The 26,746-nt window shown below is 41.8% G+C and overlaps 1 protein-coding gene across 9 annotated transcripts in view; it reads right to left on the bottom strand.

Moving 5' to 3' along the window:
* The window catches only part of LOC131678338 (putative uncharacterized protein DDB_G0282133), a 2,723,618-nt gene that overhangs the window by 1,507,967 nt on the left and 1,188,905 nt on the right, over positions 1-26,746 (bottom strand). For 8 of the 9 annotated variants that reach the window (XR_009303629.1, XM_058958408.1, XM_058958411.1 and 5 more), the window contains one exon: positions 10,718-10,735. The exons of the other annotated variant lie outside the window; for it this stretch is intronic. Coding sequence is in view for 7 of the 8 variants with exons in the window: in XM_058958408.1 (XP_058814391.1) it covers positions 10,718-10,735 (18 nt within the window). In the remaining variant the exon portion in view is untranslated. The remainder of the gene's footprint in view (positions 1-10,717; positions 10,736-26,746) is intronic. 9 annotated transcript variants of the gene reach the window in all.

Raw genomic sequence — 26,746 nt, 5'->3', positions numbered from 1 at the left:
TTTCTACAAAAACGAGCTCAATTTGAAAATAAATCTGAGGATTATGATTGATTACAGAACTCTGGAATTTTCTATTGGAATGTTTTCAGGCAGGAATTTGATATTGATGCTATTAGACAACTGTGAAATCAAGACTAATAGATCAGTTACACATCAGGACCCCATTCCGACAATTTATCAAAAGTCCTCATGATGTTTACAACAACAGGTTATCAATGTACGGATCAGATAATTGTTATTGTAATATTGAATTAAATCAGTCAGCATCAATAAATTTTCAACTTCAATCCAATATTTTTTTGGGTGTGGTGGGGGGGGGGGGGGTTATATGGTGTTAAACCCTAAAACTTTCTCTTGGCTACGCCGTTGCTTGGAGTTATTTATTTCGCTTTTCATTTTCCGATATGTTTCAGATCGATCCGATGGTTATAAGTTAGATAAATTACAGTCAGAAGGTTCGTACAAATGAACATTTTTGCACTGATAAGTTATCAAGTTCCTTCCAGACAACTTGGAAGTGTTCGGTGATTATTTCTAGCGGTTGTAGATAGTAAAATGAAATACAAAATTTGTTTTATCGAAATAATGTTTAGCTTATTTCAATGGATTATTACTATATTAAACAATAAATAGGCGACAAAGAGTAATCAACAAACAACAAGCCATAACTTTTAAAGTATTCAAAATAGATATTTAAAATCTTTAGTAAAGTTATTCGCAAAAGTAAGATCTACAAATTTGCTGAAGACATCATTTCGATATAATCACTTCCAAGAAAATTTGTGAAAATATCTCACTCATAGGGGGATTATTCAGCAAAAGCACAATACCAAAAGAAAGGGCATATTACCTCCATTAAATTCTCCGAAGATATTATTGACCTAAAATAAGCCGTTTTGGCGTTAATAATAGATTACATTTTTTGGTCATATTTCTGGCGATGGGAAATGATAAAAATCTTTTGTCCGCATTTAATATTAAATATCTCATTTGATAATAGTCCGATTTCAAGAATCTATAGCTTGTTCGAAAGGTGTTCGTTTAAGCTATCTGAAAAACCTATAAATTGTTAATCTATATTGTCAATTTCGGCTGATCATTGAAAAAAATGCAAAAAACGCCATTTTTACACATTCAAACATTCATATCTTGGAAACTAAACATCAGAATCAAAAACAAATTAATAGCGTTCATACTGTTTTTTAGTTCTTTCATTTAAAATTAGTTTGGATAAGATCGGTTCAGCCATTGCTGAGAAACACGAATGAGAATTTGTGCGTTACATACACACACACAGACACACACAGACATTGTCCCAAATCGTCGATTGGTATATAAGACTCGGCCCTCCAGGCCTCGGAAAAAATCTTGAAAGTTTGAGCGAATTCTATACCTTTCTTTTATAAGAAATGTAAATGTCAGATACACACACATTGGGAGTGAGCTAATGGATGCGCTTGCGAAACTTGATACAGTGCTAGCCAATAATGGCTCCGCTAGTACATTCCGTAGAAACGGGGTGGAGGCGTGGATTGACGTAACATTTGCCAGCCCGAGTCTGGCTCCAGGCATGGAATGGAGAGTAGACGAAGGCTACACCCATAGCGATCACTTAGCAATCCGCTTTAGGATCAACTATGGTGTGCAGCATCCGAGGGCGGGAGATCCCTGTCAGGTACGCGGGTGGAAGTCAAATCACTTCGACAGCGAAGCTTTCACCGCGGCCTTGGGCCTGGAGGCCAACACCGACAGTCTAAGCGGGGATGCGCTGGTAGCTGTTCTATAACGCGCGTGCGACGCCACTATGCCGAGGAAAACCCTGCCAAGAAACGGCGGATGCCCGGTATACTGGTGGAGTGCCGAGATTGCAGCTCTACGATCAGCCTGCCTCAGAGCTAGACGTAGGATGCAAAGAACCCGCACCGAGGATGCAAGAGAGAACCGCCGTGAAGTGTTTCGAGCTGCGACATTGGCCCTTAACAAAGCCATTAAAAGCAGCAAGAGAGCGTGTTTCGACGACCTGTGTAAGAGTGCCAACGCGAATCCGTGGGGTGACGCCAACAGGATCGTGATGGCCAAGACCAAAGGGGGCTCTTCACCCCCAGAACGGTCTCCGGACATGTTGGCGACGATTATCGAAGTACTCTTCCCGTCTCGAGCCACAAGCCCCTGGCCACCTGCACTACGAGACAGTGCGGGCACGGCCGAAATGGTGGCTCCAGTGATGAATGAAGAACTACTCGCAGTGGCTAAATCCCTAGCAATGAACAAAGCTCCAGGGCCGGGTGGAGTTCCAAACAACGCTCTCAAGGCAGCGATCACAGCGAACCCGAACATGTTCAGGCTAGCTATGTAGAGGTGCCTTGACGAGTGCCGTTTCCCCGATAGATGGAAAAGGCAGAAATTGGTGCTGTTGCCGAAGCCCGGGAAGCCGCCAGGCGACCCATCGGCGTACAGAACAATCTGTCTGATAGACACGACTGGCAAACTGCTTGAGAGGATTATCCTCAACAGGCTAATCCGGTACGCAGAAGGTACGGACGGCCTGTCAAGCAACCAATTTGGCTTTCGGAAGGGTAAGTCCACAGTGGACGCTCTCAACTCAGTGATAAAGACTGCTGAGATAGTGATCCGACGAAAAAGGCGAGGTATTCGATACTGTGCGTTAGTGACACTTGATGTGAAGAACGCATTCAACAGCGCAAGCTGGGATGCCATCGCGCTCTCGTTACAACGGCTTAGCCTACCGGTGGGTCTGTACTGGATCCTGGAAAGTTACTTCCAGAACCACGTACTGCTATACGAGACCGATGCCGGTCAGAAAAGGGTTCCGATCAACGCCGGAGTCCCGCAGGGCTCGATCCTAGGCCCGGTGATATGGAACCTTATGTATGACGGGGTTCTGAGACTGAAGTTCCCTCCTGGGGTCAAGATCGTCGGTTTTGCCGACAACGTAACCTTCGGGGACTACGGGGAATCAATCTCTGAGGTAGAACTAACCGCGTAATAGCGAGCATGATGCTAGTCGGGCTGGTCATTCGGGAAGATGAGGAGTGCTTCGAGCTACGTGGAAGGAGCCCACGAGCGCACCAGGGTGACCTCGGTCGCCAGATGGCAGCGTGAGTTGGATAACTCCTCGAAAGGTAGGTGGACCCACCGGCTGATACCTAACATATTGAGCTGGGTGGGAAGACCCCATGGAGAAGTTCACTTCCATCTAACACAATTCCTGTCATGGCTGTTTCTGACAGTACCTCCACAGGTTCGGGCACGCGGAGGTCCCAGACTGCCCGGACTGCCCTGGTGTAGACGAAACTGCCGAACACATACTGTTCGTATGTCCTCGGTTCGACGTCGAAAGAAGAGCAATGCTTGACGTCTGTGGCTGGAACACAACCCCTGATACCCTTATTTAGCTGATGTGTCAATCGGTGGAGAAGTGGAACGCAGTCTCGGCTGCTACCACCCAGATTGCCTGTAGACTACAGGTAATCTGGCGAACCGAGCAACAGACAACGGGTACGGCTAACTAGTTAGTTGGAGCGAAAAAGGCCGAGCGCAAAAAAGGGAGTGAATGGTCTGTTCATGCTGAGGTAGGTTTGGCGCAGCGACTAGCAACCGCGTAAGGGGTAAACCCAGCCACCCCGAAGCAAGGCAGAAGAGCGAGTGTATAGGCGTATAAGTGGACTGCCTCATGTCAAGATAGGAGGCTCGTAGCGTAGTATGTTGGGACTTAGCTATCGATGCCTCGTGGCGTGGCAGAGGAGTGAAAGGGTGAGTATCCAAGTCAGTCTCACACGGTATGTTAAGGGTGAGCACAAAAGTCAGCCTCACATGGTATGGTAGAGGCTAGCACAAAAGTAAGCCTAGCAAGGAATGAAAAAGGTGAGCACACAAGGCACACACACAGAGCCTGAAAAAATTTTCCACATGGGATGCCAGGGGGAGTGACAGAGGTATAATAGAGTGGCACGATCAAGAGTGAACCAGGTGATAGGGTGAGCACCCAAGTCAGCCTCACATGGTATGGGTGAGGCGAGCACAAAAGTAAGCCTAGCAAGGAATGAGTAAGGTGAGCACACAAGTCAGCCTCGCAAGGAACGAAAAAGTTGAGCACAAAAGTCAGCCTCATGTGGAGTGTTTGAGAGTGAATCAAGGTGTGATAGAGAGAGCACCCAAGTATGCCTCATAAGAAGGTATGAACGCGTGAGTGAGAGTGAATGAGTACATCAATACAGCCATCTCCCCAGAAGTAATACCGCGAGGTAGTTCCTGGGGGGAACGATTGCAGAGCCCAATGGAGTTTAGTCGGTATTAATGGCAGCGTCACCATTCGAGCCCGACACGCCCCCAATACACCCCGTGTGGTAGCTTGGACACCTACCAATAGCACGTGTACTGGGTTAGGACGTAAACGTCTTCTCCATTGTAAAAAAAAATAAAAAAAAACATTGGGAGTGATAATCGACGTCCGGTTGAGCTTCAACAACCACGTCGACTACGCCTGCAAAAAGTCAGTGAAAACAACGAACGCAATAGCGAGAATCATGTCAAACGTCGGCGGCCCGAGAATCAGCACGAGACGTCTGCTATCAACTGTTTCGTCATCGATACTCCGATATGAGGTTCCTGCCTGTGGTGCTGCGCTGAAAACCAAGCGGAACCGTGAAAAGCTGAACAGGATATTCAGGTTGATGGCCGTATGAGTCACGAATGCATACAGAACAACATCGTCGGAGGCAGTATGCGTTATCGCCGGGATGATCCCCATCTGAATCACTCTGGCTGAGGATGTGGAATGCTACCAACGGAGAAATGCAAAAAATGTAAGGAGACTGGTCCGATCAGAATCGTTGACTGAGTGGCAGCAAGAGTAGGACAACGCGGAAAAGGAAGGTGGACTCACCGACTCTTCCCAAATGTGTCGGCTTGGGTGCATAGGAAGCTTGGAGAGGTGAACTTCCATGACGCAGTTTTTGTCCGGGCACGAATGCTTCCAGTACTATTTGCATCGTTTTGCACGTTCGCAAACTCCGGGCAAAATAGTGACATGCTTCGTTACTCTTTTGCCCGGAGTGTACGAACCAGCAAGAGACACCGGAATACGTTGTCTTTGAATGTTATCTGTTCGAAGAAGTTCGAAGAGGAATGGCTCGTGTGACAGTTGACAATATCGTCGAAAAGATGTGCTACGACGAGCATTCCTTGGCGCTGTTAACAGAATGGTTACGAGTATGCTCTCTGAGCTGCAGTCACGAATCGGGTTTTGAGAGAAAATCCAACGCCGGGGAACTATTCGATGGTGTAGACTAGGTCCACCGCCAGAGACCAGTTAAGTAGTATGCGACGTAGTACAAGGTTTGGGTTGTCGGGGCGCCACTGAACCGAACCTCGACACCCTACCGGGTAGCTCGCGAGTAGGATAAATCCACCGCCGGGGATTAGACCGAGTAGACCGCGTCAAATAGCAAGCAGTGGGTCGTTGGGGCACCAGTGAACTGGAAGCTACGCTCCACCCGGAATCGCTGGATGGGCCTCGGCATCTACTGGCTGGCTCGTAGGTTCACTAAAACGAGTAGATCGGGACGAAACGGGTAGCTAAGCCATCACGGAAACGAACATCGGTGTCGGGAGAAAATTACAGCTCGGTTTCGTGAGAACCTCTCTCGCCGTGGAATTCTCCATCGGAGTAGGCTAGATCCATTCTTGGAAACTAGACCGAGTAGTTCCGGGGAATAGACTGAGTAGACCGCGACTAGACACCACCAGTCGCGGTTCGTCGGGGCACAAGCAAACTGGACGTCCTGCTCCACCGGAATCACCGAACTGACCTCGCCACCTCGTTGGTTGGCTCGGTTTCGAGAAAACTTCTCTCGCCGGGAAATTCTCCATTGGAGTAGGCTAGTTTCATCGTCGTTGACTAGAGCAAGTAATTCGCGAACAAATCGGGAGCTCAACTAGTAAGTGATGCTGAATGGTACGAGAAGGGAGTTGCGGTGCTGAATGGCACAAGGGAGCCGAAGGGCTCAGTAAATTAATCAATCTGAACTTGCCGCCCACATTATCTTCGTAGAGTCTCGATCCACAGCTAGGTCTCGGACTGTCGTAGTCTGTGTGGTTGGTGGTGAACTGATTGTGTGTCAAAGAGTGGTGCTGTAACCCTACTGAAGAGACTAACTACGTAGTAGTTGAAATAGAGTGGTCTATGCACATAAAAACTCCTCCACGAAGTAATGCCGTAAGGTAGTACCGGGAAAGAATCAGGTGCAGGCCAAGAGCAGTGGTTTTAGCGGGTCGGGAGATGGCAACATCAAACCCGTTCCCTGAGACGTTAAGGTTTTTGTATGTTTTTCCTGTCTCAGGGTTTTATGAAAGTTTTTAAATGCTCTCAAAAGAAACCTGTTTTAATCCACCTATTGGTTCAATTGTGCCTTTCTCATTTGTCCAAACTACGATTCCATGGCTGGTTATATTCAATACAATGGTGGAAATGTAAATTACATTTTCATTACGATTTGCACATACATACAATGGATCGACTGCCACGATCTTGAGATACTATGTGTCGACACCGAAACATCGCTTGAAACAAACGACGGATCAAGGAGAAAGATCCGGGGGGTCCGGATCCTGCCAAAAATTTTCAACTTGTTCAGAAATTTAGACTAGTTTTAATTTTAAAGTAGCAACCCCTCACCAGGTGATAGGGTGAGCACCCAAGTCAGCCTCACATGGTATGGGTGAGGCGAGCACAAAAGTAAGCCTAGCAAGGAATGAGTAAGGTGAGCACACAAGTCAGCCTCGCAAGGAACGAAAAAGTTGAGCACAAAAGTCAGCCTCATGTGGAGTGTTTGAGAGTGAATCAAGGTGTGATAGAGAGAGCACCCAAGTATGCCTCATAAGAAGGTATGAACGCGTGAGTGAGAGTGAATGAGTACATCAAGTACAGCCATCCCCCCAGAAGTAATACCGCGAGGTAGTTCCTGGGGGGAACGATTGCAGAGCCCAATGGAGTTTAGTCGGTATTAATGGCAGCGTCACCATTCGAGCCCGACACGCCCCCAATACACCCCGTGTGGTAGCTTGGACACCTACCAATAGCACGTGTACTGGGTTAGGACGTAAACGTCTTCTCCATTGTAAAAAAAAAATTAAAAAAAAACATTGGGAGTGATAATCGACGTCCGGTTGAGCTTCAACAACCACGTCGACTACGCCTGCAAAAAGTCAGTGAAAACAACGAACGCAATAGCGAGAATCATGTCAAACGTCGGCGGCCCGAGAATCAGCACGAGACGTCTGCTATCAACTGTTTCGTCATCGATACTCCGATATGAGGTTCCTGCCTGTGGTGCTGCGCTGAAAACCAAGCGGAACCGTGAAAAGCTGAACAGGATATTCAGGTTGATGGCCGTATGAGTCACGAATGCATACAGAACAACATCGTCGGAGGCAGTATGCGTTATCGCCGGGATGATCCCCATCTGAATCACTCTGGCTGAGGATGTGGAATGCTACCAACGGAGAAATGCAAAAAATGTAAGGAGACTGGTCCGATCAGAATCGTTGACTGAGTGGCAGCAAGAGTAGGACAACGCGGAAAAGGAAGGTGGACTCACCGACTCTTCCCAAATGTGTCGGCTTGGGTGCATAGGAAGCTTGGAGAGGTGAACTTCCATGACGCAGTTTTTGTCCGGGCACGAATGCTTCCAGAACTATTTGCATCGTTTTGCACGTTCGCAAACTCCGGGCAAAATAGTGACATGCTTCGTTACTCTTTTGCCCGGAGTGTACGAACCAGCAAGAGACACCGGAATACGTTGTCTTTGAATGTTATCTGTTCGAAGAAGTTCGAAGAGGAATGGCTCGTGTGACAGTTGACAATATCGTCGAAAAGATGTGCTACGACGAGCATTCCTTGGCGCTGTTAACAGAATGGTTACGAGTATGCTCTCTGAGCTGCAGTCACGAATCGGGTTTTGAGAGAAAATCCAACGCCGGGGAACTATTCGATGGTGTAGACTAGGTCCACCGCCAGAGACCAGTTAAGTAGTATGCGACGTAGTACAAGGTTTGGGTTGTCGGGGCGCCACTGAACCGAACCTCGACACCCTACCGGGTAGCTCGCGAGTAGGATAAATCCACCGCCGGGGATTAGACCGAGTAGACCGCGTCAAATAGCAAGCAGTGGGTCGTTGGGGCACCAGTGAACTGGAAGCTACGCTCCACCCGGAATCGCTGGATGGGCCTCGGCATCTACTGGCTGGCTCGTAGGTTCACTAAAACGAGTAGATCGGGACGAAACGGGTAGCTAAGCCATCACGGAAACGAACATCGGTGTCGGGAGAAAATTACAGCTCGGTTTCGTGAGAACCTCTCTCGCCGTGGAATTCTCCATCGGAGTAGGCTAGATCCATTCTTGGAAACTAGACCGAGTAGTTCCGGGGAATAGACTGAGTAGACCGCGACTAGACACCACCAGTCGCGGTTCGTCGGGGCACAAGCAAACTGGACGTCCTGCTCCACCGGAATCACCGAACTGACCTCGCCACCTCGTTGGTTGGCTCGGTTTCGAGAAAACTTCTCTCGCCGGGAAATTCTCCATTGGAGTAGGCTAGTTTCATCGTCGTTGACTAGAGCAAGTAATTCGCGAACAAATCGGGAGCTCAACTAGTAAGTGATGCTGAATGGTACGAGAAGGGAGTTGCGGTGCTGAATGGCACAAGGGAGCCGAAGGGCTCAGTAAATTAATCAATCTGAACTTGCCGCCCACATTATCTTCGTAGAGTCTCGATCCACAGCTAGGTCTCGGACTGTCGTAGTCTGTGTGGTTGGTGGTGAACTGATTGTGTGTCAAAGAGTGGTGCTGTAACCCTACTGAAGAGACTAACTACGTAGTAGTTGAAATAGAGTGGTCTATGCACATAAAAACTCCTCCACGAAGTAATGCCGTAAGGTAGTACCGGGAAAGAATCAGGTGCAGGCCAAGAGCAGTGGTTTTAGCGGGTCGGGAGATGGCAACATCAAACCCGTTCCCTGAGACGTTAAGGTTTTTGTATGTTTTTCCTGTCTCAGGGTTTTATGAAAGTTTTTAAATGCTCTCAAAAAAAACCTGTTTTAATCCACCTATTGGTTCAATTGTGCCTTTCTCATTTGTCCAAACTACGATTCCATGGCTGGTTATATTCAATACAATGGTGGAAATGTAAATTACATTTTCATTACGATTTGCACATACATACAATGGATCGACTGCCACGATCTTGAGATACTATGTGTCGACACCGAAACATCGCTTGAAACAAACGACGGATCAAGGAGAAAGATCCGGGGGGTCCGGATCCTGCCAAAAAATTTGAACTTGTTCAGAAATTTAGACTAGTTTTAATTTTAAAGTAGCAACCCCTCACTGCATACTCCTACCTAAGCCTATAAAAGCCGGGATTAGGCTGACGATTTCCAGAATGATTGCGTAACATTTCTATATGAGAAAGGCAAAAATGTGCCAAAGACCAAAAAAGTAATTTTTTTCGAGATTACATAAATTTCAACATTTCGTGCATTTCAAAGTCATTTGGCATCAAATATAGATATTAATATGGGAATTTTTTGTGTGGTCGCACTCTTCAACCCGTGACTCCGGAAACAAAAGTCCAATCAATAAAAAAAAATCAATAGCAGCCGATGGGAAGGCTGTACCTTTCATTTGAGATTAAGTTTGTGCAAATCAGTCTAGCCATCTCTGAGAAACAGAGGTGACATTTTTTTCCACATACACACACATACATTTTCCGAACTCTACGAACTGAGTCAAATTGTATGTGACATGGATGGATTAGGTTGGAGATTGTTAGAGTGTTTGCATGACCTTGCTATATGAGAAAGGCAAAACATACGCACACACATACAGACTTTTTCCTATCACGACGAACTGAGCTGAATGGTATAAGAGATTGCTGGTTAAAAAGTCGAAATTCCGACCGATTGTATAACCTTTCTATATGAAAAATGCAACAACATAACAAGTAGTAATGTATAACAAATAAAATGTAAATTCCTTTTTATTTCAACTATATGTAGTAACATTTTCTTTTTTACATTTTAACGACATTCAATTAGCTATAGATTACTGGACAGGAAAAGTTATGAAAATTTAGAGCTACTCATACTCAAGTGAGAGCAAGGATGTGAAGTATACAGATCGGAAAACTAGAAGTGGCAAGGTTACGGTAAAGAGGGGTAAGTCTGTATTTACCAGGAGGCATGTTGGTGGACTTGAGCGATTCGTAGTTATACTGCCTAGGCTCGATCCTCAATAACAGAAGACAAAAGTTAAGCCCGTAAGGTATTAAGCTTGTTCTAATGGCCCTGCCACTACTATTTTTCCGATCTGTATACTTCACATCCTTGCTCTCACTTAAGTACTATGGCTCTAAATTTTCATAACTTTCCCTATCCAATAATCTCCAGCTAATTGAGTGTTGTAAAAGAGCATAAAATACAAAATTTTGAGGTTTTGTTCAGTGCGTGCTGTGCATCACCAAAAATTTGACTTTAACTGAGGTCATAAGGCATAATCACACATACAATTAAGATAATGTTAATATATTACCGTTTACACCATAAATGTCAATTTCATGATTTTGATTATGCAATTCATAAGCTTACCTTCGATACTTATAATTTTAATATTTTTTTATGTGAAGTCTATATGTACCTGATTATTCTTTTGAATCTAAAAAGAGAAAAAGCCAAGAAAAATATTCATTATACTAAGATTGAATTTTAAACAAAAGGAAATAAGTAAAGCTCGGTTAAAGATAATGAATTGTTTATATAGTTATTGAAAATTTGTCGAAATTAAAAGTTTCTAAATTTAAGAATTTAAAAATTCACAAATTTTAAAATTCACAACCTGATTTAATCCATCTGGTGGTGCAATTGTGCCTTTCTCATTTGTCAAAACTACGATTCCATGGCTGGTTATGTTCACTATAATGGTGATGCTGAAACACTTGAAACCAGAGGCGGATCCAGGAGAAGGGTCCGGGAAATCCGGACCCCGAAAAAAAATTTCAACTTCACAAGAAATTATAAACTAGTTTCAATTTTAAAGTAGTTTCAAACTCAAAATCATTTCGAACCAAATTTTTCATTAGTGTTTAATAAATTCAGTTATTGTGTATCACGTAATATGCTCATTTCAAAATCGAAATTTCAAATCCAATAGGAAACTTTATTCTGGATTCGCCCCAGCTTGAAACAAAAATATATAATATTTTATTAACTGTATCAGCATTAACTCAAACTTAGCTTTCGGTTTATTTTATCATGCGAGGGTGCGTGTGTAAAAAAATGGCCCTCCGGCCGAGATTAGGTTGACGTTTTTCAGAGTGATTGCATAGCTTTTCTATATGAGAAAGGCAAAAATGTGGTAAAGCCCAAAAAGTCAATTTCCGCTTAAAATTTTTTTTTTCGAAGTTGCATAAAATCTCAACGTTTCATGCATTTCAAAGACATTTGGTATCAAAAATACAAACTCTAAATTTTGCTTCCCACCCCCTTTGAGCATTTTTCAGTTCAGTTTATACAGGAATTGGCTGTGTGACCGCACTCTTCAACCAGTAACTCCGGAACCAGAAGTCCAATCAATAAAAAAATTCAACAACAGGCGATCCATACGTCTCCCAACCTTTGAACGGAACGGATCGTTATATTTCACAGTGGTGTTCGGTGTGTAAATTCAGTGATTCAAGGTCATCCTTTGTTCGTTCGTTAGCTGCCATTCTGCTGGTGCCGGCAGTAAATCCAGTACATTGTTTTCGCTGGTGCGGAACAATCGACGTTGTTTGCAGATAAGTTTTGCTTTACTTTTTTCCTCGTTTGCTTTCTTTCCTTTTCCCTACTTTTACTTTACCTTGTAATCAAATAATAAGACACATTCCCGTCTATATAACGCTCTGCCCTCGTGCTTAAATGGCCGAGGGCGAAATACCATCTGATGTAATCATGGAAGTCCCTGATCCCCCTAATACTCGCATTGCTCCCCGTATAAAGCAGTACCCAGAAGGTTCCTCTGGGCCATGGGTGGTATATTTTCGGACCGGAGAGAAACCGGTTAATATATTAAAACTTTCTCGAGATCTGACTGCTAATTACCCGGCCGTAACTCAGATAATACGTGTTCGGGCAAACAAGATACGTGTTCTAGTGAGTGATCGCGGCCAGGCAAACGCGATTGCTTGCTATGAGCGCTTTACGCGGGAATTTAAAGCGTACGTGCCTTGTGTGGCCTGTGAAATCGATGGGGTAGTGTCCGAACCGGTCCTGAAATGCGAAGAACTGTTGGAGCACGGGGTTGGCTGCTTTAAGGACCCCTCTCTTGAACAGATTAAGATCTTAGAATGCAAACAATTGTATACCGCAAACACCGAGGGAGGTAAGACTACCTACTCTCTATCAGGCTCGATTCGGGTGACATTCGCCGGGTCCTCTCTTCCCAACTACATCCTTCTTGACAAGTGCGCCTACCAGTTCGCCTGTTCGTACCGCGGGTCATGAACTGCAGCAATTGTAAGCAGTCGGGCCACACAGCCACATATTGTGGAAATAAGAAACGATGCGGCAAATGCGAAGGAGAGCATGAGGATGACTCTTGCGACAAAGAAACTGAAAAGTGTATTTGCTGCGGGGGCCCTTCACATGCTCTTAAATCATGTCCTGCGTACAAGCAGCGCGGGGATAAAATTAAGCGCTCCCTTAAGGAACGATCAAGGCGTTCTTATGCAGAAATGCTAAAGAATGCTTCGCCATCTGTCCTGTCCGAAAATCCCTACGCTGGTTTGGCTAACGTTGAGCAAGAATCTGACGACCCACGAGAGGGAACATCTTTGGTTAACCCAGGGGAATCCAGGAAGAGGAGAAATCCAGCCTCCCCTACATTGCCTCGTAAGGGTGCCAAGGTGTCGTCCACTCAGAGTGCGCCATCTACAATCAATAAATCCAACGGAAGTGATGCACAAAAGCCGAAGCAATTTGCTCCAGGACTTGGAAATATTAATTCTAACAAGGAGTACCCACCACTTCCAGGGACATCCAAAACCCCAAGTGTCCCCTTTTTTCAAACAGATACTCAGTCCAGTAGCGGACTAATGAAATTTTCTGACATAGTGGACTTAATTTTCACAGCTTTAAATGTTACTGATCCTCTTAAAAGCCTTCTGATACGTTTTCTCCCTATAGTGCAAACATTTTTGAAGCAGTTGACTACTAAATGGCCCCTTCTTGCAGCGATCGTATCCTTCGATGGCTAAGTCATCGAACGAGGTCACCGATTCGATCACTGTTCTACAGTGGAACAGCAGAAGTATCCTCCCGAAAATCGATTCCTTTAAATTTTTACTAAATAGTTTAAAATGTGATGCTTTCGCATTATGTGAAACTTGGTTAACTTCCGATATAAATCTCAAATTCCACGACTTTAATATAATTCGTCTGGATCGAGAAAACCCCTATGGAGGAGTACTTTTGGGGATCAAAAAGTGCTATTCTTTCAACCGAATTAACCTCCCTTCGACACCAGGCATTGAAATTGTCGCTTGTCAAGTTTTAATCAAAGGTAAAGACCTTTGCATTGCTTCCATCTACATTCCTCCTAGAGCCTCGGTAGGGCACCGAACGCTTTGTAATATCACGGCATCCTTACCGGCACCGCGGCTAGTTCTGGGAGACTTTAACTCGCACGGTACGGTATGGGGCTGTCTTCATGATGATAATAGATCAACATTAATCCAAGATCTTTGCGATAATTTCAACATGACCATCTTAAACACGGGAGAAATGACGCGGATTCCTACACCACCAGCACGCGCAAGCGCGTTGGATTTGTCGCTTTGCTCGACATCGCTACAGTTAGATTGCATGTGGAAGGTGATCCCTGATCCCCACGGTAGCGATCATTTGCCTATCGTGATTTCAATTGCTAACGGTTCAAGACCATCGGAAACAATCAATGTTTCATATGACCTCACACGGAACATTGATTGGAAGAGTTACGCGACCGCGATATCCGTTAAAATCGAATCCACTCAAGAACTTCCTCCGGAGGAAGAGTACAGGTTTTTGGCTGGCTTGATTCTCGACAGTGCGAATCAAGCTCAGACTAAACCAGTACCCAGCGCGAATACCCATGGACGGTCTCCCACCCTGTGGTGGGATAAAGAGTGCTCAGAGCTGTACGCGGAAAAGTCCACTGCATATAAGGCCTTCCGGGAAGACGGGTTACCCGCTAGCTATCAACAGTATGCGTCGTTAGAAAGGCGAATGAAGAGTCTAATGAAAGCCAAAAAACGCAGTTATTGGCGCCGGTTCGTCGACGGGTTAACGAGAGAAACAGCGATGAGCACTCTTTGGGGTACGGCTCGACGTATGCGTAACCGTAATAGTACCAACGAGAACGTGGAATATTCAAACCGTTGGATATTCGCTTTCGCCAAGAAGATCTGTCCGGACTCTGTCCTGGTACAGAAAACGTGCCGCGCCGCGTCTCCTCACGATACCGCGAACGAAACACCGTTTTCGATGGTGAAGTTCTCACTTGCTCTCTTATCGTGCAACAATAACGCCCCAGGGTTAGACAGAATTAAATTCAACTTGCTGAAGAATCTGCCTGACACTGCAAAAAGGCGCTTGTTGAATTTATTTAACAAGTTTCTTGAGGGCAACATTGTCCCTTATGAATGGAGGCAAGTGAAGGTCATCGCCATCCAAAAACCAGGAAAACTAGCCTCCGACCACAACTCGTATCGGCCGATTGCAATGCTGTCCTGTATTCGGAAGTTATTCGAGAAAATGATCTTGTTTCGCCTCGACAATTGGGTTGAAGCAAATGGCTTACTGTCAGATACACAATTTGGCTTCCGCAAAGGCAAAGGGACGAACGATTGCCTTGCGTTGCTTTCTACAGAAATCCAAATGGCCTATGCTAACAAAGAGCAGATGGCATCAGTCTTCTTGGATATTAAGGGGGCTTTTGACTCAGTTTCTATCAACATTCTGTCAGAGAAGCTGCACCAGCATGGTCTTTCGCCAATTTTAAATAACTTTTTGCTAAACCTGTTGTCTGAAAAGCACATGCACTTTTCGCATGGCGATTTAACAACATCATGTCTAAGTCCCCTGCTCTACAATTTCTACGTGAATGACATTGACGATTGTCTTGCCAATTCATGCACGCTAAGGCAACTTGCAGACGACGGGGTGGTCTCTGTTACAGGGCCCAAAGCTGCCGACTTGCAAGGACCATTACAAAATACCTTGGACAATTTGTCTGCTTGGGCTCTTCAGCTGGGTATCGAGTTCTCCACGGAGAAAACTGAGTTGGTTGTTTTTTCTAGGAAGCGTGAGCCGGCGCAACTCCAGCATCTATTAATGGGTGCAACGATCAACCAGGTTTTCACATTTAAATATCTCGGGGTCTGGTTCGACTCTAAAGGTACCTGGGGATGTCACATTAGGTATCTGAAACAGAAATGCCAACAAAGGATCAATTTTCTCCGAACAATAACTGGAACATGGTGGGGTGCTCACCCAGGAGACCTGATCAGGTTGTACCAAACAACGATATTGTCGGTGATGGAGTACGGGTGTTTCTGTTTCCGCTCCGCTGCGAACATACACTTCATCAAACTGGAGAGAATCCAGTACCGTTACTTGCGCATTGCCTTGGGTTGCATGCACTCGACCCATACGATGAGTCTCGAAGTGCTGGCGGGCGTTCTTCCGCTAAAAAATCGATTTTGGGAACTCTCATATCGATTGCTCATCCGATGCGACATTCTGAACCCGTTGGTGATTGAAAACTTCGAGAGGCTCGTCGAGCTTAATTCTCAAACCCGATTTATGGCCTTGTACTTCGACTACATGGTACAGAGCATTAATCCTTCTTCATATACTCCCAACCGTGTTCGTTTCCTAGATACTTCTGATTCTACTGTATTCTTCGACACATCCATGAAGGAAGAGATTCGTGGAATCCCGGACCATATACGCCCGCAAGTGATCCCCAATATATTTTATAATAAATTCCGAGAAGTCGACTGTGACAAAATGTTCTACACTGACGGATCAAATCTCGATGGGTCCACTGGCTTCGGTATCTTCAACAATACTATCACCGCTTCATTCAAGCTCAATGATCCCGCTTCAGTTTACGTCGCAGAGTTAGCTGCAATTCAGTACACCCTTGGGATCATCGACACTCTGCCCACAGATCACTACTTCATCGTTTCGGACAGCCTCAGCTCTATCGAGGCTCTTCGTGCGGTGAAGCCAAAAAAGCAACTCCCGTATTTCCTGGGGATGATACAGAAGTCCTTGTGTACGTTATCTGAAAAATCATATCAGATTACCTTTGTTTGGGTCCCCTCTCATTGTTCTATCCCGGGCAATGAAAAGGCCGACTCATTAGCAAAGGCGGGCGCATTAAATGGTGACATATACGAAAGACCAATCTGCTTCAACGAATTTTTTAGTATTTGTCGTCAGAGGACACTCAACAGTTGGCAAACCTCGTGGAGCAACGGGGAACTTGGACGATGGCTACATTCGATTATCCCAAAGGTATCAACGAAGCCTTGGAAGTGATTATATCGAAATGATGTCTTCAGCAAATTTGTAGCTCTTACTTTTGCGAATAACTTTACTGAAGACTTCAAATATCTATTTTGAATACTTTAAAAGTTATGGCTTGTTGTTTGTGGATTACTCTTCGTTGCCTATTTATTGTTCAATATAGTAATAATCCATTGAAATAAGCCAAACATTATTTCGATAAATCGAATTTTGTATTTCATTTTTCTATCTACAACCGATAGAAATAGTCACCGAACACTTCCAAGTTGTCTGGAAGGAACTTGATAACTTATCAGTGCAAAAATGTTCATTTGTGCGAACCTTCTGACTGCAATTTTTCTAACTTATGACCATCGGATCGATCTGAAACCTTTCGGAAAATGAAAAGCGAAATAAATAACTCCAAGCAACGGCGTAGCCAAGAGAAGGTTTTGGGGTTTAACACCATACAGCCCCCCCCCCCCCCCAACACACAAAAAAAAAATTGGATTGGAGTTGAAAATTTATTGATGCAAACTGATTTAATTCAATATTACAATAACATTATCTGATCCGTAGATTGATAACCTGTTATTGTAAACATCATGAGGACTTTTGAAAAATTGTCGGAATGGGGTCCTGATATGTAACTGATCTATTGGTCTTGATTTCACAGTTGTCTAATAGCATCAATATCAAATTCCTGCCTGAAAACATTCCAATAGAAAATTCTAGAGTTCTGTAATCAATCATAATCCTCAGATTTCTTTTCAAATTTTCAGCTTTTTTCCTACACAATATTACGAAAGCTTATTAAACATTTTTTCCTAATAAGTTTGTGAAAATTATAAACTATTTGAAATTTTTTAATAGTTTTATTTTTTATTTAACCGTGATTTTTTAATAAATAGTGACCATCGCTTCACAACGTAGTCTATTTTTCATGGCTTGCGGTGAGCACGATCTCTCGAATTGCTGAACTGAAAATTATGGAATAGAAATTAATTTTTAGTATTCTTTACAGACCCGCTGGTGCCCTAAGACGATTTCGCTAGATTTTTAGAGCACTGTTCACTAGACTGCCCGGAAAAATGACGAATTTTTGAAAACTCAATCGGCCCACCCAAAATGAAAATCCCCATACAAAATTCAGGCCCGTTGGTCCGGTAGTTAGACTTCTCCGATTTGCTTCAAATTTGGTGCAAGTACTCTTGGTGGGACTAGGAATCGACGCAGAGGTGGGCCGATAGGGGTCATTTTTTCCTGTCACCCTACTGTGCACCCAGTGCATTAACGCAAGTGACGGAAGGTTATCGAAAAGTTTCGTGAAAATGAAAGTTCCAGTAATGATGATGATTTTCCCAAACGGTTCGTTTTCGTGAGGTTTTTATTTGTTCTTTGGCATTAGGATTAGCGATAATAATTCAAATCAAGAATACTACTGGGAAGTCACCTTTAAAAAAAAGTCGATGTCGAAGTAAAATTTGAAACTATGCACGCATGCACTTCAGAGATAGCGTGATATCAGGAGCTGCGATTTCATTTCAACGCTTTTTTGTGAAAAGGGCGATACTTACAAATGTAAATATAGGGCTTTTTTCTTACATGCGAATGAGGGCTTTGAAACACAACAAATTAACCTAAAAATTTTGATTCTACGATATTGCTTTCTTAAACTACAGCAAAAAATACAACGGGCGAAACTGTATTTTTGTTTGTTTATTTAAAGTTTCGCCCTCCACGCTTCATGCAAACAAACAGGGCGATACTTTTTTTGCTAGCAGTTTAGAGGCGAAACTGTTATTTTCGTATTTTTTAGGATTATCAAAATGATACCAGCTGTAAATAGTAACAATGATCTCTATTGAAAAAACCCAGACGAAATCGGTGGTGTAAAACGGTAGTTATTGTAAAAAAACGTAAGGGCGATACTTCAATGCTGATAGATGGGACAACAAATTTTAATTTAATAATTTCAAATACTTTATGAAGTTTTGGGTTTCGATCACTGAATCATGCAATCTAGGATGGCAAAAAACACAATAGTTCTTATGTTACTATGTTTTAATTGCCGCAAGGTTCTACTGTATCGATTTTGTTGGCTATTTTCGGCAAATTTGAGACTAAGAGAAACGAAAGCAATGAAAATATATAGTTCTAGTTTTCCGTTCTAAGTTTATAACTGATTCGCTCTAGAATACCTATCCGTCTTTCAATTTCATTGCTTTCGTTTCTCTTAGTCTCAAATTTGCCGAAAATAGCCAACAAAATCGATACAGTACAATAGTTCTTAAATAGGAAATAAAACCAAGTCTGGAATTATTCACTGTTGATTTTCTTTGAATGGTATCACTGCTAGTATCGCCCTTTTCAAGAAAAAGCGTTGATTTCTTAGTTCTCAGTCGCGTTGGAAATTTGAGTAAAATATAAAATTCAAATCGATTCAAAAAAATTCGTTTTTTTTGTTTCAGTACAATATATAACCCCTTTAGGAAAATTCAGTTTTCCCACCACAATATAGATATTTTATTAACAGAGCATTAACAATAATTCGTTGGTATGTCTATTTTATGGGCCATTTTTTCGCTTTCCCATTGATTTGGTTTGAGATTTCTAGCACTGATGTTGTCCTATGCTGATTTGAGCGATTCTCTGAGTCCTGCCACTATCCCATGTAGTATGTGTTATCAAAAACATCGCGAAGCATCAAGTTCTAAATGGTCTCAAACGATATAATAGCCGATGAGTGATAAGAGTTATAAGAAATGTCTCATCACACTGTTAGGTGGATTAAACACGTTTTGGTAGAACACATCACTATATTCAGCCATTATTGATTCCATGGCTTGGAAATTATATCTTTTTAAATGATTCCAATTAAGAATTTCTAATAATTTTTCAGTTCGTTCATTACCACGTAACTGATCGTACTTTTTATTTTCAACCAGACAGTAGTCCTGGTTGTCATCCAAGTTTTCTGAAATTTGTTCTTCATAATAGGAATCCACGAAGCTCTCGTCGTTGGATTCATTCATGTAATTCTTTTTGTAGTAATTCTTATTTGTACCATAATCATTAAAAACTGTCCTATTTTCTGATCCGTATTCTGGGACCATACTAGTCATACACTTTCTTCTGTGAAGTGTATCAATTTGATTATTTAATTCTTCCATATTGTACTGAGACCCAGCATCAGTATAATTTATAATTGCCTCTGTCTGGCTTGCCTTCTCGGCTGTAATTTCGCATTTGCGCGACATATTTGAGGGCATTTCATTATCTCTTACCATTTTATTTTGGTTTCTATCATTAATCGCGTCCCTTCCTTAGGGGGTCTTATTACGTTTTTCTTCGACGTATTTAGTTGGATTCTTTTCATCCGCGTTGTTCGGAATATTTTCCCCTCTTAACGTAAAATTATCAGTATTTTGTATCTTATCTCCATTTGACTTTTTGTCGAACTCATTCGATTTACTGAGTGCGATGTAGTCCAAATGCTGGGAGATAAAAACTGTGTGTTCTTTTAAAAAATTCTGCTCCAATAATTCCTGGAACACATAGGTCTTTTACCACATAAAACTTAATTTTATAATCGGAATTCCCAATTATGAAATTGGTCTCTACTGACCCAATGGTTTCTGTCTGTGTCAGATTAAAACCGGTAATATTTACTTTATCTCTATAATTGATGAGTCTGGCTCCAATTTTCGAGAGCGTGTCCCATCTTATTACATTAAGGAATGCTCCTGTATCAAGCATATACTTAACTTTAGTATCTGGCCTTGCAACCGAGGCGATATTTACTAGTAACTGATTGTTCCTAGTACATTCTATATTCAATTTTTCATATTGAGAATTATCTCTTCCCAATTTATTATTGCCGTTATCTGGCCTTGTCTTGGGCCTTTCGTGGCCATTGTATCTTTCGGCAGGCAAGTGCCTGTTAGTATTTGCACCCTGTCTGGTTGCGTAATAATTCCGTAAATTTGTATTTATACTTCTTTCATTCGTGAAGCAATTTACGCCCAATTGGCTATTTTGGTCTTGGTAGTGACCTATGTTAGAATCATATCATATCATTGCCTTCGGGGCTTCTGATTCTGTTTAAAATTTTTAGTTTTTGTATTTTGATCAAAATCTGACCAGTAAGTTTCCGCATAATTCTGCGGTGAATATTTGAAATTACTTTCGCCTATTTCTGGCCGATAATTTCTTTCAGGTAGCTCATAATCTCTACCTTCATCTATATATTCAATTGGATTACCGATATATCTCTTCGGTGTCCAACATTGTCGCATAACAGTACCTGTACGTGATAATTCTAACAATTCCAGCCTGCTTTCTATCTCTTTCAGACACTGGTTTTCAATATCTACTTTCTCTAAGTAGTCTTGTAATTGTACTAGTGGCATCCCTCTGTGTCCACGCGCAAATAATTTTAACTCTTCATTTCGCAGACCCGCGATAAAATGTAATCTAAGGCTAATAATCATTGGCATATCATTGATGACAGTCCCTTCATTATAAACATCAATTTGAACTTTTATTATTTCAGCCCGTATTCTATATTCTTTAAACGATTCGTTCGGACTTTGTCGAAGGGTCTCAATTTTTGAAATTACCTCTTCTATCCGTTCTCGTTTACTAAATTTCTTTATTAAATTTTCTTTTAATGCTGGCCAAGTATCGGCTTTAATTTTCAATATTTGGGCTGCTGCATTCTTTCTTAATTTTAAGAGTACCACGTAGATCAACTCATCTCGTGACACTCCCTGCGGTATTTGCTTTTCAAAGTGTTCTATATGATAGATGAATGCATCTAGCTCCTCGGTAGATCCATCAAATTCTGGAATGCATTGAATTGCTTCCGTCTTCGGAAACTCGTAATCCATCTTTTCCAAAATAGAATAAATATTTAATATGGTTGCTAGCTATTACTAAGTATAATTGGAATATTAACTGGATTAAATCCTTTTATTATTATATTTTTATCTTTATTGAAATATTTTCGTTCCACAGCACACTCTGCTGCCATGCGATTTTTAATAAATTTTTCAATAATTTTATCCATTTTTCAATAATCGTGTATTCTTTTATTATTAATTTTAATTGCCCCAAATAATAAATTATAGTGGTATCAAAACTTTATTGACTTCTAACAATCAATGAAAAACGAACCACCCTAACCTTGCTCACAGCGATATATTTCCAACGCATTATAGCCGATTCAATTATATTTTAAATTTCCTATGAAGTGTTTTCTAACAAAACCTTATAACAAATATTTTGCTAATCATAATTAAGCCACCCTGATGTTCTAACATAAGCTTGACTATGGTCAAGGCTGGCTAAATAAACTTTATCATAGCTGCACGTGATTCATACAGTAATAAGTCACCTTGCGCAAAGCAACGGGTGACATAATATAGTCAGCATATAACAGTGTTTTTACCCACAGGTAAACACCGTATTCCAATGGCCTACATGGTTTTAAGTTATTATTTTCGCGGTCAAGTTATTGAAACCTGACCTTCAATTTTCGACGCTTGCATTTGCTCGAACCTGACATTTAATTCGTTCTTCCAACTGTTTTGCGCTATGTAGTTAGTTCTGCCGTTGTTTATTCAAACAGCTGTGCTGCATAGCGGAGCGAAGAATTCATGGGTTCATGGGTTTGTTTTTATTTTTTTTTTGTTTCTTTTTATGGCAACCTATAGCATGCCACCAATGGCTCTTCGCAGTCGTGCTTTCTATGAAGCTCCTGGTAGGAGATTGGTAAGAATCGCTCGAAAGTGTTAAAAAAAAACAGCTGCAATGCAACTTTGGAATGTGAACTGTACCTAGCAGTACCCAGATTGGGATCAAATCTATATTGATAATGTGAAACTCAGTCGAAGCTCGTACGCTTCGGTTTATTTATTAATTTGATAAAAGCAAACACAAACACAAACAAAGCGATACTAACAATGTATGTTTCCCTGGTATTGGGTGATGATTAATTCTTATTAATTTTCGAACTTTCTGTGTTTTCGAATGACCGACTTAGTACCCTCCGGCTTTATGCCAGGAGGTCGGGTTGCATTATATGCTTTTTTGTGCGAGACGGTTTTCATATTGAATGAAACGTTGGACAGTTACTTTTGCGTGTCACTTACAAAGTCGATTTCTCGTTAATTCTTTTGGTTTCTTGATTAAATGACTAGTAGTCTTGATTACTCTATCGCCTTTTTGGTTTGATAACGACGTATACCTTATTTTTGCCTCGTCGATTGGTTTAATTTTCGTAGACTTTTCAGTTTTCTTCACCACGCGATTTCTTAATTGGATTACCCTATCTGTCATATCTACTTGATAGGTGTAGCATTTCTAAAATTCATTTTGCATGTATATCTCTTCTCTTGGATTTCTCAATTTCATATATAGTGGGTTGAAGAAATGTTTATTTTTGTTGTTTCTTGATTGCTTGCTCTGTGACCCCCAATGTACGGGCGACATCAAAGGCATACGTAACAAAAACGTTACTTTCGTGAAACAGAACGCTGCTGTTATAGCATGAACTTGACCTACTCCCAGGTCTCGATCAAAGACGTAGCTCGTACGTTTTTGTTTATAAATTAACTCGTTAAAGGAAAACACCAGTACTTATGGTACTGTGTGCATCATGTACGCGGCATCCAACGTCTGACCGTGGTTTCGTTTGTTTAGAAAACAACTGCATTGCTTGCGACGGTTTTCGTCGACGCAATGGATAAAGTAAATTCGACAGCTACTTTTGCGTGTCACCTACAATGTGCTGCTCCGGGTCATGATACCCTGGTAGCGCTTTCAGTGGATCTTTAATCAGTGATCCTTATATCCTTAAGGATGGTTGGTATTAACAAAAAGATTGACCTGATAGCTTGGACTCGCCATTTCTATCGGTCTGTTTAGTGTTAGTATAAAAAATTTGTCATCGATTTAGTGTTAATTTGTCATCAATCTGAAAATTAATGATTATTTGCTTGAATAATTACTTTAAACCCCGTATATTATGGTTACCACATGGGCTGAAAGCGAAATATATTGCGAGAGATCCCATATCTTTCATCTTCATCTCCAAAAATCAAAGTTTTTCCTTAAGAGAACTTATTGATCAAAGTCCATGAGGTTACTAACAAACTTGCCGGCTGTGCTAAAAAGTGATAGCTGTTTAAAATTCGATGGTTCGAATTAGAGGACAAATCTCAGCGCTCAACAAGATGAGAAACATCAAATGTCAGCGCTCAATCAAGATGAGAAACATGAAAAGTATTAGTTTGTAACTTTTCTTTAGGCAATAATTTTTTTTTTTCGGCTGAACTAAACTTTTTGAGTCATTAATATGAACATAACAGATCAAAGGACTCTAAGGGAGTGAATAACTAAATGCCGAGTAAAATGTTGCAAATAAAGTGGAAACGGTTCACTTACCTGAACTGCATCCTTTTTCGTCTTTTATTTTTTTCGTGTTATTCACTTTTGTAATTGGTTTTGGACTCCAGACATAAATGCGTTCTGCAAACTCAGTTTTCAAACTCGTAGCAAGCGCATATGTATTTGTAGAGATCGTTGACGCACTCCGTCGAAGTTTTGTGAACAAAGAAACTTGCACTGAATCGATCAGATATGCTGAGTGTTTGCCCTTTTCCACATTTAAACTATCGCATTTTTCGTGGTTTGTTAATTTTTCTTCAGTTTTCACCATAAAATTCCGCAGGAGAATTTTTTTCTTCACATTCAATATTAACACAATCAGAAATCGCCGAATTTCTGCTTTTCACGAATCTAGTCGAGGTGACTACACTTATGGTTAAGGTTTCCTCGCGACGGGACTTATTTCAGGCATTAAAACTGGTTACCACCAACAAGCAAACTTTCTAAGATATGTCCAAATCCACAACTTTCACTCACTGCCTACTCCAATCGTTTTTGGCGTTTCCTAGCCTTTCACTTTTGCGGCTTTAAATCCGCTGTCACCAGAATGTAGCCGCCGGTCGCCGGTGGCCCCTGGTTTTGTACGACGGGAGCAGGGTGGATTTTCCTTACAGACTTGCCATACCGGACTCGGTCCAACGTAAGCTATTTCGTTTTCTTTCGCACAAATATCGCACAGATTTTCGAATACTTGATATGTCTTTACTTATCCGACTGACCTAACGCGGCCGGGCGAGAACAACTTAAACGACTGACCTATCCGACTGACTTATCCGACTTGCTTATCCGACTCACTTATCCGACTTACTTATCCGACTGACTTCTTCGCCAGCGCGCCTGTTGCGCGTGCGAACCCTAATTAACTTTTCACGACTGACTTCTTCCAATCTGACGCAAAAGACTTTTATCATTTCGTCTGTATAGACTTCTCTCTGAGAGAGTCTCAGACCTAAACAAAACATTCTTTCCACGCTCGCGAGAGTAAAGACCCCGGTGGATGAATCAGTAGTTCACTATGACTCATACTCGGAAGCCTTTACTTTCTATAATAGCGTCGCCGTCTGCTGCTGGCAGCAACAAACTGTGTTTAATAAAACAAAGTGATTATTCTTTTCCGTAAGCGTATGGCTTGGAAAGTGCGAGTGCATCAAAATATCAGCTTAGCTTAAGGCTGTAGCTGGTGATGTAACCCAGGAAATTAGCTTCCATGGTGCACCACTTGGAGAAATTTTCCAGGGTTGATGCTGGCCGAAAACTATGGGCGCTGCAATTGATTAAAATGAAAAATTGAACAATGGTAAAAGGTTATAAATTAATATAAAGAAATAAATTGAATCAAATAAATTATTTGGATGAAATGATTAAAACTGAAAAAGTAGTCAGATTATTAAAATGAGGAAAATGAACAAAATGAATAAACTGGAAAAAATGAATAAAATGCATACAATGAAAACTATGACTGATATGAGTAAAATGCACAAAAAGAATAAACTGATCAGAGTGAATCCAAAGAATGAAACGAATAAAATAAGTAAAATGAACGCAGATGAACAAAACGAATAAAAAGATGCGGAATGAAATAATTATTTAAAATGAAATGGTCATATATTTGAATCCAAAAAACATTTTTGAATAAAGAAAATGAATAAACCGGATTGTACGAATTTGAGAACCATTGCATCAGAAAGTTTTGAAATGTTTTTGAAAATCTCATCTTCTGATAAAAGGCTAATAAATATGCAATGGACTTTCTAGGGCTTACATTTTTTTTTGGTTTTATTCTTTTTGTTTTCTTGCTTCTTTACTTGACGAATTCGAAGTTTACTTTTTGGCCACATATTCCCGAATAAAAGATTTATGTACAGAATAGAATTTACTTGTCCAGTATTTTAACGCGCTATTGAATATAGTAAAATGAAACAAGGTCACATGTGCTTCCAAGCCCCTTGAACAGAGAACGACAGGGAGAATGCGATTCGTGAATGAGACAGGTAGATATTTCAAAGTTTTTATTTGCATTGAAGTAAATAGTGTGAAATGTCTAGGCCATGTCGATAGCATAAAAGCCGTGCATTCAGTTGATTGCAATGCAGTCTCTTCATCCTTATAGCTTTCATATTGTTTCGTTCGGAATTCTCGTGCAGGAAATATGGATAAATAAGTCCTATAGAGACCAATACCGTGAAAAAGAAATAGTTCAAACTACTCAGTATATCCAAATATGGACGACGATAAGTTAGAAGACACATTGTAGTTGCATCCCCCATCGAGAGTGGGTACTTTGGGAGACTTCTTTTCCTGGATCTAAGTTGTGGATATTTTTGGTCTTTGATCCGTTATTTTTCATGAAAGTTCGTACCAATACAACGAATGTGCAGCTGATACAACTCATGGTTCATTCGCCTGCGCAACGTTCCGTCTTCCATCTGAACGCCACCATAGATGGTACGCAACACCTTTCGTTCGAAAACTCCAAGGCGTTGGTCCTCCACGAGCATAGTCCAGGTCTCGTGGCCGTAGAGGACCACCGATCTAATCAGCGTCTTGAAGATAATCAATTTCGTGCGGCGGTGAATTTTGTTCGACCGGAGCGTCCTCTGGAGTTCAAAGTAGGAACGATTTCCCGCTAAGATCCGTCTCTGAAATTCTCTGCTGTTATCATTGTCGTCGGTTACCAGTGAGC

The sequence above is a fragment of the Topomyia yanbarensis genome, chromosome 2, assembly GCF_030247195.1.
Source record: "Topomyia yanbarensis strain Yona2022 chromosome 2, ASM3024719v1, whole genome shotgun sequence".
NCBI lineage: Eukaryota > Metazoa > Arthropoda > Insecta > Diptera > Culicidae > Topomyia > Topomyia yanbarensis.
Note: the sequence above shows the minus strand (reverse complement) of the source record. Positions and strands in the feature narration are given on the sequence as shown.